Genomic DNA, 13,128 nt, shown 5'->3' on the forward strand with positions numbered 1-13,128 from the left:
TTAACATGACTGTTACATTGCAATTCTTTTCTTTTTTCAGAATATGCAATGTATATAATGTGGTGATTGCAGGACTGTGGAGTCCAAAAATCCTCCGACTTTTCAGTTTACAGTATGATTCCACCAACTCCTCTAATTTGCATATAACAATCTTGTTTATTGAAAGTACTAATAAAAAGGCCCGCCCGTTAAAAAAAAAAAGGTTGCTTGACTACAGTCCCGAAACACTACCTGCAACGTGCGCACAACTTGTCCCATGCGCACAGCCACTCGCGCTCGTCCCCCACCGATGTCCAAAGTCTATGCACACAGAGATGTTGCTTGCTTGGCAGTTGAAAAAAGCTGTTATTTCCCACAATGCAATGAGGTTCACAGACAGAAAACTGTCAGGACCAGGCTCATGGGCACAGGAGGATGCAGGGACAAGGGGTTTTATTATACAGGCTATAACATAAAATACATTTCATCACTGCCAAAGCTTAGGCATTTTAAAGCTATAGAAAGATGGCATCTGCTTAGGGGAACAAAAAGCTCCTGGCCAGGAAGCTGACACTTAACCCTGTCAGCCATCCCAGCCTGTCTTCGCCAATGTAAATGCTCCAGTATGTTGTCTATATAATAAGTCATTGGGCCCCATATCGGCTGGGATCCAGCGTGTAGCCCTGCCATCTTGCAGAAAAAGGCCCTCTACCTTTTCTATATCTGATATAGAAAAGGCCAGGGCCTTAAAGAAAACCTGAACTGAAGATTAAAAGTCAAAATAAGCATCCACAAGTCATACTTGCCTTCCATGTAGTCTACTCCTCAGTGTCTTTCTCCTATCCCATTTCCTGTTTGTTCACTGTGATCAAGGGAATTTTCCATCCTCCATTTTGAAAATGGTCATTACCCATAACCGCTTTCTGGTCAGCACACAGTTAAACTGTAACATCGCCCACTTGAGCCGTAGGGAAACATGAGCATTACCTGTTGCATCAGTTTTCCTCTCAGCTATAACTGACAGCAACTGATATTTTATTGACAGCAACTGATATATTTTCAGATCTGACAAAATATCGTCAGAACTGGAAGGGATTATTGTCAGAAGAAAATGTTGAGCTTCTGAGAGGAACTGATGGCAAGGGAACGTCAATGTGTAATGTTAGTTTTCCGCCACACATAGTATTTTGCATTTTGGCCAAAAAGTTCCATTTTGGTCTCATCTGACCAGAGCACCTTCTTCCACATGTTTGCTGTGTCCCCCACATGACTTGTGGCAAACTGCAAACGGGATTTCTTATGCTTTTCTGTGAACAATGGCTTTCTTCTTGCCACTCTTCCATATGAGCCAACTTTGTGCAGTGCACGACTAATAGTTGTCCTATGGACAGATTCCCCCACCTGTGCTGTAGATCTCTGCAGCTCGTCCAGAGTTACCATGGGCCTCTTGACTGCATTTCTGATCAGCGCTCTCCTTGTTCGGCCTGTGAGTTTAGGTGGACGGCCTTGTCTTGTTAGGTTTACAGTTGTGCCATACTCCTTCCATTTCTGAATGATCGCTTGAACAGTGCTCCGTGGGATGTTCAAGGCTTGGGAAATCTTTTTGTAGCTTAAAGAGGAACTCCAGTGAAAATAATGTAGTAAAAAAAGTTCTTCATTTTTTACCATAATTATGTATAAATGATTTAGTCAGTGTTTGCTCATTGTAAAATCTTTCCTCTCCCCGATTTACATTGACATTTATTACATGGTGACATTTTCACTGTGGGCAGGTTATGAAGCTGCTCCTAGCTGTTTTGGCTGTTAGAGACAGTTTGTAAACAGCTAATTCCTGTCTGTGAACATTGTTACATTGTGGCAGTTTGCCCAGAGCTTCTTGTGGGAGGGGTTTCAGCACAAAATCAGTCATACAGCGCCCCCTGATGGTCTGTTTGTGAAAATCATTATATTTCTCATGTAAAGGGGGGTATCAGCTACTGATTGGGATAAAGTTCAATTCTAGGTTGGACTTTCTCTTTAAGCCTGCTTTAAATTTCTCAATAACATTATTCCTGACCTGTCTGGTGTTATTTGGACTTCATGGTGTTGTTGCTCCCAATATTCTCTTAGACAACCTCTGAGGCTGTCACAGAGCAGCTGTATTTGTACTGACATTAGATTACACACAGGTGCACTCTGTTTAGTCATTAGCACTCATTAGGCAATGTCTATGGGCAACTGACTGCACTCAGACCAAAGGGGGCTGAATAATTACGCACACCCACTTTGGGGTTATTTTATTTGTAAAAATGTTTGGAATCCTGCATGATTTTCGTTCCACTTCTTATGTGTACACCAATTTGTATTGGTCTTTCATGTGGAATTCCAATAAAATTGATTCATGTTTGTGAAAACTTCAAGGGGGCCGAATACTTTGCAAGCCACTGTATTTTCTCGTTTAATTACGGTTTACATTTATTAGCAATCGGTGCATTTTTTTTTCCTGACTCCAGATGCCCAAAAATTAGTCAGACTCTGATTCCTCAGCCCTGGATAGTAGCACATGGGCTGCTCCACACTTTGATCGTTTTTCTAAGCTCCAGCTATTAGAAAAGCTCTTGCTAATGTCAGCTATGTGTGTGATTTCTCTTGGATGATGTGAGTTCAAAAATCACTTAGCATTAGATTAGCAAGAGCTTTGAAAAGCTCTTGTAGTGTGAACTAGCCCTCAGGCCTAGGACCCATTTGCAACTGCAAAATGCACGATTTTGCAACTTAAAAGCAGAGTGATTTCAGGGAAAGTGATTCTGGGCCTTGCTGTCCCTTATGAAATTGCTTTGAAAATGCTGCAGGCAGGGTTAATGTGATTTTTGGCAAATAGCAATCGCTCCTGTGGGATCATCGCCCATAGAGCACGCTGTAAATGGCTGCAGGTCTGGTGCTTTGAATCTGTCAGGAGAAAAGCATATGTTTTCTGTCTTGACTAATCTGGGGGCTGAGGAGAGGAGCAGAGCTTCCCACAGCCATCAGCCTGGGCTTGCAGCTCCCTGAAGTCTTTCAGGTTCCTCAGTCCCCCTTGTTTGGCTGCTGTCATTCCCATGACCCGGGTAGGTAGCCCACCACGGCACATGTTCTGTCCCTGACGCCCACCTCTTTGATCGTGGTTCTGTAGTTGGGAGAGTTCTGCGCATGCACTGCACATGTCTATGGGCTCTATTCATAAAACATTTGCGGTAAAAAAAAATCTTGGAGGGAAAACACTGCTGTTGAGGGAGGGCTAACGGCTGCAGCCCTGCCTCTCAGTGCCGTCTATCAGCGGCGCATCGCCGCCTCTCCCCCGCCCCTCTCAGCGAAGGAAGACTGAGAGGGGCGGGGGAGAGGTGGAGATACGCGCTGACAGACGCGCGTGAGGCAGAGCTGCAGCTATTAGCCCTGCCTCAATGCGGAAGAGATCCCCCGCTGCACGGAGGGGATTTGGGAGGTAAGGGACCCCCGTTTAGCCGCGGGATAGCGGCGTTTTAGCAGGGGCAAACATGCCCCTGCTGAATATAAGCACTGAAGCGAGATTTATTCTCGCTTCAGTGTCTCTTTAAACTGCCTCTCCTTGCCTTGAATGTTCTCTGAATCTGTAATAGTCTTTCTAAACAACCGATTTAATTGCTGCAGCTTAGAACTTCAAGAAATGTTACACATGCAGGCTTTCTGAAGTACAATTTATCTGAAAACAGGTACCCAAGAGGTTAAAAAATACAGCCTGGGTATTCAGGAAAACCATTTTTGTTCTGTTCTCACTGCTGCTGCCTGGGAGATCTGTCCCCATTACCTTGGCTGTTATCCGCATGCTTACCTCATTTTCTAAACATGCGGTATTCTCCGTCCCAATTCCGCTTGCTCTAATCTTTATAAATTGACATGTAGTGACATGTGTTGCGATAATCACCGCATAAGGCGGTAATTTCCCGCACTGCTCAGGAATGTAAGCTTTTCTTGCGGAAACAGCCTTTATGAATTGACACTTTGCTAAATGGTCAGTAAAGTCAGCTGTTTTGAGCATTGCCGCATGCGGGAATGCTTTATGAATAAAGGCCTATGTACGAAATGCTTAAGTGCAGAACGCTCCAAGGAAGGAGAGCACTATTGAGGAGGCGCCTGGCTGAGACAGTGCAGGTGCTGTTTTGGGGTGACAGCAGCACAATGGTGGAGACTCGATGGACACTGAGGAATCTAGTAGCGTAGCTAAGGAGCTGTGGGCCCCGATGCAAGTTTTACAATGGGGCCCCCCAGGCACTCTACACATGACAATTGATACGGCGCACCAAAACCTGACAATGGCAACTACAGTGTCAGAGGTGCAAGAAGGGGATGGGGAACAGCTTGTTAATGATTACCACTACTCAATGTATATATAGAAGTGATTATTATGAGCACAGGACCAATAGAGAGCTAATACTGTAGTTAAGGGAGGGCCCTTCGGGGCCCCTCTGGCCCAAGGGCCCCGATGCGGTCGCTACCGCTGCACCCCCTATTGCTACGCCCCTGGGAATCTGAAATATAGAGGGCTGAAAGAAGCCCCAGGTAATGCAGGGTTCTGGTAGAGCAATTTTACCCCTAAAATTCGAATTTTATGTTCATCTTTTGCCATCACCTCTGAATTGTTAATATCTTGTATCCTGCCTGTTTGCGTTGTTGCTAACTTTATTAGCCAGACAGACAGGTACAGTACTTTTTTTCTTTTAAGACATTCAAATAAAGAAACAATTGCTAAACTTGTTGAGGATTGTCAGACTGGTGACAGTCAACAATAACGTCCCACAGCTTTGTTGCACTCTTCACGCTAATCGGAATGGGCCGCGTTTTAAAACGTGTTGGGGGCCTTCCCAGCAGTGCCAGCAGCGATTCCAGGAAGCGGCCGTGGAGCTGCTGCCTTTGTGATACAAATGTTGGCACCTGTAGCAGCCAGCACGGACTATAGTCGGCGGATGCTGCGTGTTTGCGCTCTTTGCCGCCTCCTTGTGGCGGGAGAGGGTTGATTCCCGCGGACTTGGAAGAGTGGCGGGATGGTTTTGTTGTGCTGTCTGATGGAAGTCCTGCCCCTATTCGGTGAGCACCGCCTTCCTTATAACTAACTACCCATAACGTGCATTCCCCAGCAGCCTGCGAGCCATGTGATTGCGGGGGATCCTAGCGCTGAACACAACGACCTCTCCCAGGTAGCGTGCAGAGTTCTGAAATGCTTATAGGAGCTGATGATCCCTTGTGATAGAAAAGTAACAGCTGCACTGCAGCAAGGCTTGTCTTTGAAATCCTCGTCTGCGCCTTCTCTATCCATTGTATTCTTATTCTGAGTTCTAAATATTAGCTTCATCTAGACAACTAGGAGAGTTAATTGCATGTTTTTCTTTCCGTAACTATGTAAAATGACTTGCAGTAACGAGTATTGTTGCTGTGGATACTGTAAACAGCTTAGATATCCATAGTGAGGGGGTGGGAGGAGCACAAAGTAGTGTACTTTGCAGCTAATGCTGTATGTTGCATCGTGTTTATAATCTGTACGTTTTTGTTGTTTCTCAGTCCTATAAGCATACCTTACTTACTTTTTTTTCCCCTTTGTATGATTGTACTGTCATTTAAAACGTTAAGCTTTCTGATAAGTTCAACACGTTTTATGGCTTACTATAGCAGTTGTGTTTTAACATTCTAGGCAGCTGATTTATGCTTGCAGTGTTTATCTTCTACACCTTTTGTAAGTAATACATTAGATTTGTTATGTCTGAGGTATGATATGGTTTTTAAAGCTTTACAACAAACGATTGATGTAGAGGATTCACTGTTTAATTAGAGAACGTGTTGAACAGAAGAAAAGTCACAGCATGTAGGCTGTTGAAATCCAAGGCAAGGTTTGAACGAGATCACTGTGCATTGTTGGTGTATTTTTTTTAATTTTGTTTCTGCAGCATTTAGCAGCTATGGTTACACAGATTTCACCAGCTGAATCCATTGTTCATGATTTGTTTTGGCTGGCAGTCTGCTGCAAGGCTGTTGACAGTTTATGCATGTTTGACTTGGCTGAGCAGCATTGCTGTCTTTTCAAGCTGTAGTTGAGGGGACAGGTACCCAGGGGCTACACAGTTGGTTGAGCATGCCTCACTGAATGAGACACAGATAATGTACCTTTTGAAACACACACACACACACACACACACACACAGCAAACTTATTTATTTTTTTAACAATTCAGATACACTACTAACTAGGCAAAGTTTCAAGAGAAGGCAGTCGGCCTGCTACTGTATGCTTTTGAGATGTGGGAGGAACCTGGAACACAGAGGAAACCCACACAGACACTTAAAGGACCACGGTCGCAAAAAATTGTAAATTTTATAAAACATGAACACGCATAAATAAAAAGTACATTTTACCAGAGTAAAATGTGCTATAAATTACCTTTTCTCCTATGTTGCTGCCACTTACAGACAGTAGTATAAATCTGACAGATCTGACACATTCTGGACTATCCCATCTCCTCATGGGAGATTCTCTAGGTTTTTTTTTAGTTTCATAAGCACTTAGTGAATGATAGCTGCGCAGTCCAACTTCCAGAATAAGGTGCAAACAGGTAGTGGGGTCGGCCTGCATCTTTGTAGAGATCCTTTCTAGAGAGTTCTTTTATAAAGAATACATGAAATACTGAGAATCCCCAATGAAGAGGTGGGCTAGTCAAAAACCTGTCAGTTCTGTCAGATTTTTACTACCTACTGTAAGTGACAGCAACATAGGAGAGAAGTAATTTATGGCTCATTTTACTCTGGAAGAAACATACTTCTTACCGGTATTTGTATGTGTTTACATGTATTTGAAATTTTACAATTTTTCATGATAGCAGTCCTTTAAAGAGAATCTGTATTGTTAAAATCGCACAAAAGTAAACATACCAGTGCGTTAGAGGACATCTCCTATTACCCTCTGTCACAATTTCGCCGCTCCTCGCCGCATTAAAAGTGGTTAAAAACAGTTTTAAAAAGCTTGTTTATAAACAAACAAAATGGCCACCAAAACAGGAAGTAAATTGATGTACAGTATGTCCACACATAGAAAATACATCCATACACAAGCAGGCTGTATACAGCCATCCTTTTGAATCTCAAGAGATCATTTGTGTGTTTCTTTCCCCCTGCAGCTATCTTCCACTGAAGTGTCAGGCTATTTCTTCCTGCAGAGTGCAGACAGCTGTGCCTGTATGTAATTCCTCAGTATGTGAAAGCCCAGCCAGCTCAGAGGAGGATTTATCCAGCTTGTAAAAGATAATAGAACAGAGAGAAGCTGCACTAATCTAAATATCACACAGGCAGTGTACAGAGAGGGGCCTGAAAGGGGGAGTTCATAGCAGAACCATAACACTGAAGAACTTGGCAGCCTTCCAGACACAGGCTGACAAGTCTGACAAGAGAGAGATAAGTTGATTTATTACAGAGATGGTGATAGTAGAACGTGCTGCAGTAAGCCAGAACACATTAGAATAGCTTTTGGAACTTGTAGGATGATAAAAAACAGGATGCAATTTTTGTTACGGAGTCTCTTTAAAGCACATACAAACTCCCATTAGGTTGAGACCTACTAAAATGTAAAATAAAGTACAAAATGTTACAGGATAGAGCCATGTGCTTCCTGGTCTAGTGAATGTCTCTATATGCGGAGTAGGAATAGGTGGGATATAATCAGATCTGCACCATACAATTATACAACACCTCCTAGTGACACAACTTCAGAGAGTCACTTCTTGCTACTTAAAGGTATTTTTTTTTCCTGCCTTGCGGATTGGCAGTTGGGAGAGGGTATCATTATCCAAAATTGATAACCAGGTGGGTACCCGCCTGCACAATGTATGAAAACATGACTTGGAAAATGTGAGTGTTTTTTAAAGGGACCCTGAGCAGTAGAAAAAGGGAAATCTGGACTTATTTGGAGCTTCCTCCAGCCCCCGGCAACACACTAGGACCACCCAGCATCCTCCTCTTATCTTCCATGGACTTGCTGGCGGCTCCGGATATCCAGTGACTTTAGCTGTAGTGGGACATGCGTGCACCCGGTGCATCATCATGCCGGTCGCCGTAAGCACCCTGTGCAGTTCTCAAAAGACTGAACCAGGCAGAACGCTTTAGGCGACAGGCGTGATGACGTACTGAGTGCGTGCATGCGCCACTTCAGCCAAAGTCGCCGAATTACAGGAGCCGCCAGTGGGACCATAGAAAGTAAGAAGAGGATGCCGGAAGACCTCGCGGGCTGCCGGGGCTGGAGGAAGCCCCAGTATGATTTTTTCAAAGGGTCATGCGCTAATGGTAATCTTCAATGATGTGCTGGAACTGTCCCCTGGAGTACATTGGGAAACTTCAGTGTTCAGTCTAAAAGCAAAAGGGCTCTGCACCATCACAATATAAAAATAGCTCTTTATTTAAACTTCATCAAAAGTATAAAAGGACATTTAAGATGCCTGGTCTCAACACATAGCAACGCATGGCGTTTCGGACTGACCATTTAAGCTCGTCAGTGCAGTGGTCTGACGAGCTTGAAGGGACGGTCAGTCCGAAACTCTGTGTGTCGCTATGTCCTTTTATGCTTTTAGTGAAGATTAAATAAAGAGCTATTTTTATACTGTGATGGTGCAGAGCCCTTTTGCTATTAGCAAAAACCATTCTCGGGAGTATCTAATCCAGATTCCCAAAAGACGGAGCCCAAATTAGTATAAAAACAGCTATAGCTGGCGGCTGAATTTTGTTTCTCTCCCCCCCCCCCCCCCCCCCAGAGTCCACCGCGGTCTAGAGGGGGTATAGTAAATAACTCTGCAGGCTGCACCATATTTCATCTTTGCCTGGCGCTGTTTTTGCATGTACATGCGGAAACAACCTTGCGCACATTGTAGCTCTCCACCCGCATTATTCAACAGGCAATATTTACTGATTTTGAGTTTGTTCTTTGCAGGTTATTTATTACCCTTCTGTTCAGAGTACTTGCTTATAACATGGCTACAGGGGGTGGTACACCGGAGGAAGATCTGATGGATCAGGATCTGCCAAGCTGGAGTCACGAATCATTAGAAGACAGGCTGAATAATATGGTAATACTTTCTCATTTCTAATGTTTTGAATTTGACATATTGTAGCTGTTCAAAACATGAAATTACAGGGATATACAGAATGCTGTGGGTTTATGTGATTTAAAAATAATTTTATTCTACCACTTTTTTTGATTTGAAACTCCTGAATTCTGTTTGGCAGATTAATCTGCAGATAAGTGATTCTGGTGGTTTTCTTGTTGCAGGTTTGTGACCAGAACTTGTTGTTGCAAGATCACCATGACAACTGGCATTTTCTTTTTCGTCAGAAATAGAATTGTCAGCTTTGCTATACCCGTTAGTGCTCTTTCACACTAAGGGCATTTTCGGCCTTTTTTCAAGCGCAGGCGATTTTTAAAATCACCCTCAAAGCGCTTGTTCAATGATTCCCTATGAGAGAGTTCGCATCTGAGCGGTTCGCTTAGGAAGTGAAAAAACGCAATCGCTCTGCAAAAGCACTTATATAAGCACTTAACAAAAACCGCAGCGCCCACCGGGGCGCCGGGAGGAGAAAAAAAATCGCCCACAAAATCGTAAATTGCTGGCATCAGCGATTTCGATTTTAGATATGAACAGAGCAGAGAGAGAAAAATCAGATACTTGCCTGGGTATAGGGAAGCCTCTCTATCCTCCAGAGACTGCCCACGTCCTCTTCGAGACCAACGCTGGATACCGGGACCCTGTGGAAGTTTGCTGCCACGCTCCTGTACGTGAATGAGAACAGCTGCATTGTGCAGGATGCCATACACCTGCGCAGTAGCATGGAGCCGCTTTGTTTATCTGCAAAGCCCAAGCAGCTCCATGCTACTGTGCAGGCGTGAGGCTTCCTGGGCCTGTACTTGTTCACAGATGGGAGTGCGACTGCACTTGTTTTGCGGTGAAGCCCTTGACAAAGAGGTTTGGGGAGTGCTTGATCAGTGGAGGCGAGGGAGATGGGGGAAGCCACTGGATCATCCAAAGGCTTCCCTCTACTGAGGTAAATATCAATTTAGTGCAGTTTTTTTGTCGTCAGGTTTAATTCTAATATGCCTTTAAAGCGGAATGAAACCCAGAATTTCTACTTTGCTCTAATAGATTATTTACAGACTATTATGTACAACCAGCATATTTTTTTCTTTTTTTACTAGAACAGCATTCAAATGGTTAAAGAGAACCAGAGGTGGGTTTGAAGAATGTTATCTGCATACAAAGGCTGGATCTGCCTATACAGCCCAGCCTCTGTAGCTATCCCAAACCCCCCTAAGGTCCCCCTGCACTCTCTCATAAATCACAGCCACGCTGCTGACAAACAGCTTGTCAGAGCTGGCTGTGTTTATCTCTATAGTGTCAGTCTGCTGCTCCCCCCCGCCTCCTGCAGAACTCCGGTCTCCGCCTGCATCCCTTCCCTCCCTGCTGATTGGAGGGAAGGGAAGGGGGCAGGGACCGGAGCTATGCAGGAGGCGGGGGAGCAGCCGAGACTGACACTACAGATGTAAACACAGCCTCACAGCACGGCTGTGATTTATGGGGGATTGCAGAGTGCAGGGGGACCTTAGTGGGGTTTGGGATAGCAACAGAGGCTGGGCTGTATAGGCAGATCCAGCCTCTGTATGCAGATAACATTCTTTAACCTCCCTGCCGTTATAAAAAAATGCTGCGCACGGCAGGGAGGGTGTTTTTTCGCATTATTTTTTTTTTTTTAGCATGTAGCTAGCCTAGCGCTAGCTACATGCTTCCCCCCTCCCTGCGGCGTCCCCCCGAATGCGCCGATCGCCGCCGGCGCATATACCCATCCGGAAATCCCGTTCTGAACGGGATTTCCAGGAGGGCTTCCCCCGTCGCCATGGCGACGGGCGCGATGACGTCATCGACGTCGTGACGTCAGAGGGAGTCCCGAACCACCCCTCGACGCTGCCTGGCACTGATTGGCCAGGCAGCGCACGGGTCTCGGGGGGGGGGGGACACCCTCTGTCGCGGCGGGTTGCGGCGAATCGGCGGGGAGCGGCGGCGATCGTAAGTTACACGCAGCTAGCAAAGTGCTAGCTGCGTGTAACAAAAAAAAAATTATGCAAATCGGCCCAGCAGGGCCTGAGGAATCCTCCGCGGCAGGTTACCCCGAGCTGAGCTCGGGATAACCGGCAGGGAGGTTAAACACACCTCGGGTTCTCTTTAACACAGGCCTTAATCACTTCGCATCCAGACCTTGTTTTCGACCTTCTTGACCAGAGCAGTTTTGACGCTTTAGCGGTGTCCCTGTTTAATCACCAATAACTTCATCTGTACTCGTGCCACTTAAATGATCTATATATCGTTTTTTTCAAGACAAACTAAGCTTTCATTGGGGGGTATTTGGTCCCAAATAAAATGATCCTCTCTATGCATTTTAATGGGAAAAAGGGGAAAAAAAATCAAAAAATGCATTATTTCTCAATTTTGACCAATTTATGTTTAAAAATAAAAAGTGCGATTGACATAAAAACTGTGCAACCAGGTAATGTCGCCCCAGTATAGATATCCAGATGTGTCCCCAATATCAGCCCCCCCAGTATAGCATGATGTGTCCCTTGTGTTTTCCACCCCAGAATAGATTGACAGATGCACCCCAAGTATGGTGCCCTTCTTTATAGCCAGATGTATCCCTGGGATCAGGATTACCCCATTATAGACAGATGTACCCCCAAGATTAGTGCTGCCCCCCCATTCTAGCCAAATGTGCCCCCAGTATTAAGTTATGGGCCCCCCCAGGTGCCCAGATGTGCAAAATTTGTAACCCCCCCCCCCCACCCCTTGGTTACTCAGATGTTCCCCGTGTATATGCACACACCCCTTTGCAAATCCCCCTTCCCCCCAATAATCCATAGCCAGGTGCACCCCCCCCCCCCCCATTTGGCAGCCCCCTCTATGCAGAAATAGTTTAAAAAAAAATGCACAAGCAGGCAGTCTCACTCACCTTACCTTGGTCCTGCGACTGTCCTGAAGCCTGATCCTCCGATCACTGCTCTGCAGTCAGCTGCATATTGCCAGTAACCCGGGTCCCGGCTTGATGACGTCATCAAGCAGGGACCCGGGTTTCCGGCAATATGCGGCTGACTTCAGAGCGGTGATCGGAGGATCAGACTTCAGGACAGTCGCAGGACCAAGGTAAGGTGAGTGAGACTGCCTGCTTGTGCATTTTTTTTAACTATTTGTGCGCCGAGGGGGACAGATGAAGGATCGCTGCATTTCACTACTGCAGCGATCATTCATGGGAGGAGGGTGGACTAATTTGCCAAAAGGGAACATGTTCCCTTCCACCGGTTAGTAATGCAGCTGACAGTGCCAGAGGGTGCGCTCTAAAGAGCACCCGACTGTGCACAGCAGGGCTGCAACCAGGTCAGTATATCTACGTGGCTGTGGCTTGGAGGGTGCCACAGCTGACGTAGATATACTGTAGTGGAGGACAAAGTGGTTAAGGCTCGTACACACGTCAGATTTTTTTAAACGACCCGTCGTTTGGATGTCCGGTCGTCAAATCGGGCGTGTTTACAGTCCGTCGTTCAGCTGATAAGACTGGTCTTGAATAAATCGCCTGTCGAATCGTTCAAGTCCAGTCTTATCAGCTGAACGACGGACTGTACCCATGCCCGATTTGACGTCCGAACGACAGGTCGTTTAAAAAAATCCGACGTGTGTACGAGCCTTTAGAAGCTTCCCTGCTAGCAGAGCTGGACACATCTGAAGTTGTAGATCATGTTATCTTGTGTTTAATTGCATCACGTGAGGAATGTAAACAAAGCCTTCTCTGACACTGCCGGGTCTCCTAAAGACAGGGAGACAATCAGAAAGCATTTATGCTTAAGTTAGACGGTGAATAAAGCAGTTATGAATAAAATGCAAAGTAAGCTCTGAGTGTAAAAAGTGTACTTTGGGAACGTATCATTTCTAAATGAATAATACTTATGCACAAAAGCAAATATGCTAACCGTATGGCATATAAAAAGTAGGAAAACATGTTTTTATTGAATATTATGTCAGGGTTTTATACCGCTTTAAAGGATATCATGGTGAGAGCTTCCTAGACCTCAGCCAGATGCATCACAGAT

General features: G+C 45.2%; 1 protein-coding gene across 12 annotated transcripts in view; it reads left to right on the forward strand.

Moving 5' to 3' along the window:
* The window catches only part of PCM1 (pericentriolar material 1), a 156,060-nt gene that overhangs the window by 16,154 nt on the left and 126,778 nt on the right, over positions 1-13,128 (forward strand). For 11 of the 12 annotated variants that reach the window (XM_068278646.1, XM_068278648.1, XM_068278649.1 and 8 more), the window contains exon 2: positions 8,935-9,070. In XM_068278646.1, the coding sequence (XP_068134747.1) occupies positions 8,975-9,070 (96 nt within the window). In that variant the 5' untranslated portion in view covers positions 8,935-8,974. Of the gene's footprint in view, positions 1-5,080; positions 5,169-8,934; positions 9,071-13,128 lie in introns of those variants that run through there. The other variant, XM_068278647.1, reaches the window with a different exon arrangement.

The sequence above is a fragment of the Hyperolius riggenbachi genome, chromosome 1 (assembly GCF_040937935.1).
Source record: "Hyperolius riggenbachi isolate aHypRig1 chromosome 1, aHypRig1.pri, whole genome shotgun sequence".
NCBI classification, from domain to species: domain Eukaryota; kingdom Metazoa; phylum Chordata; class Amphibia; order Anura; family Hyperoliidae; genus Hyperolius; species Hyperolius riggenbachi.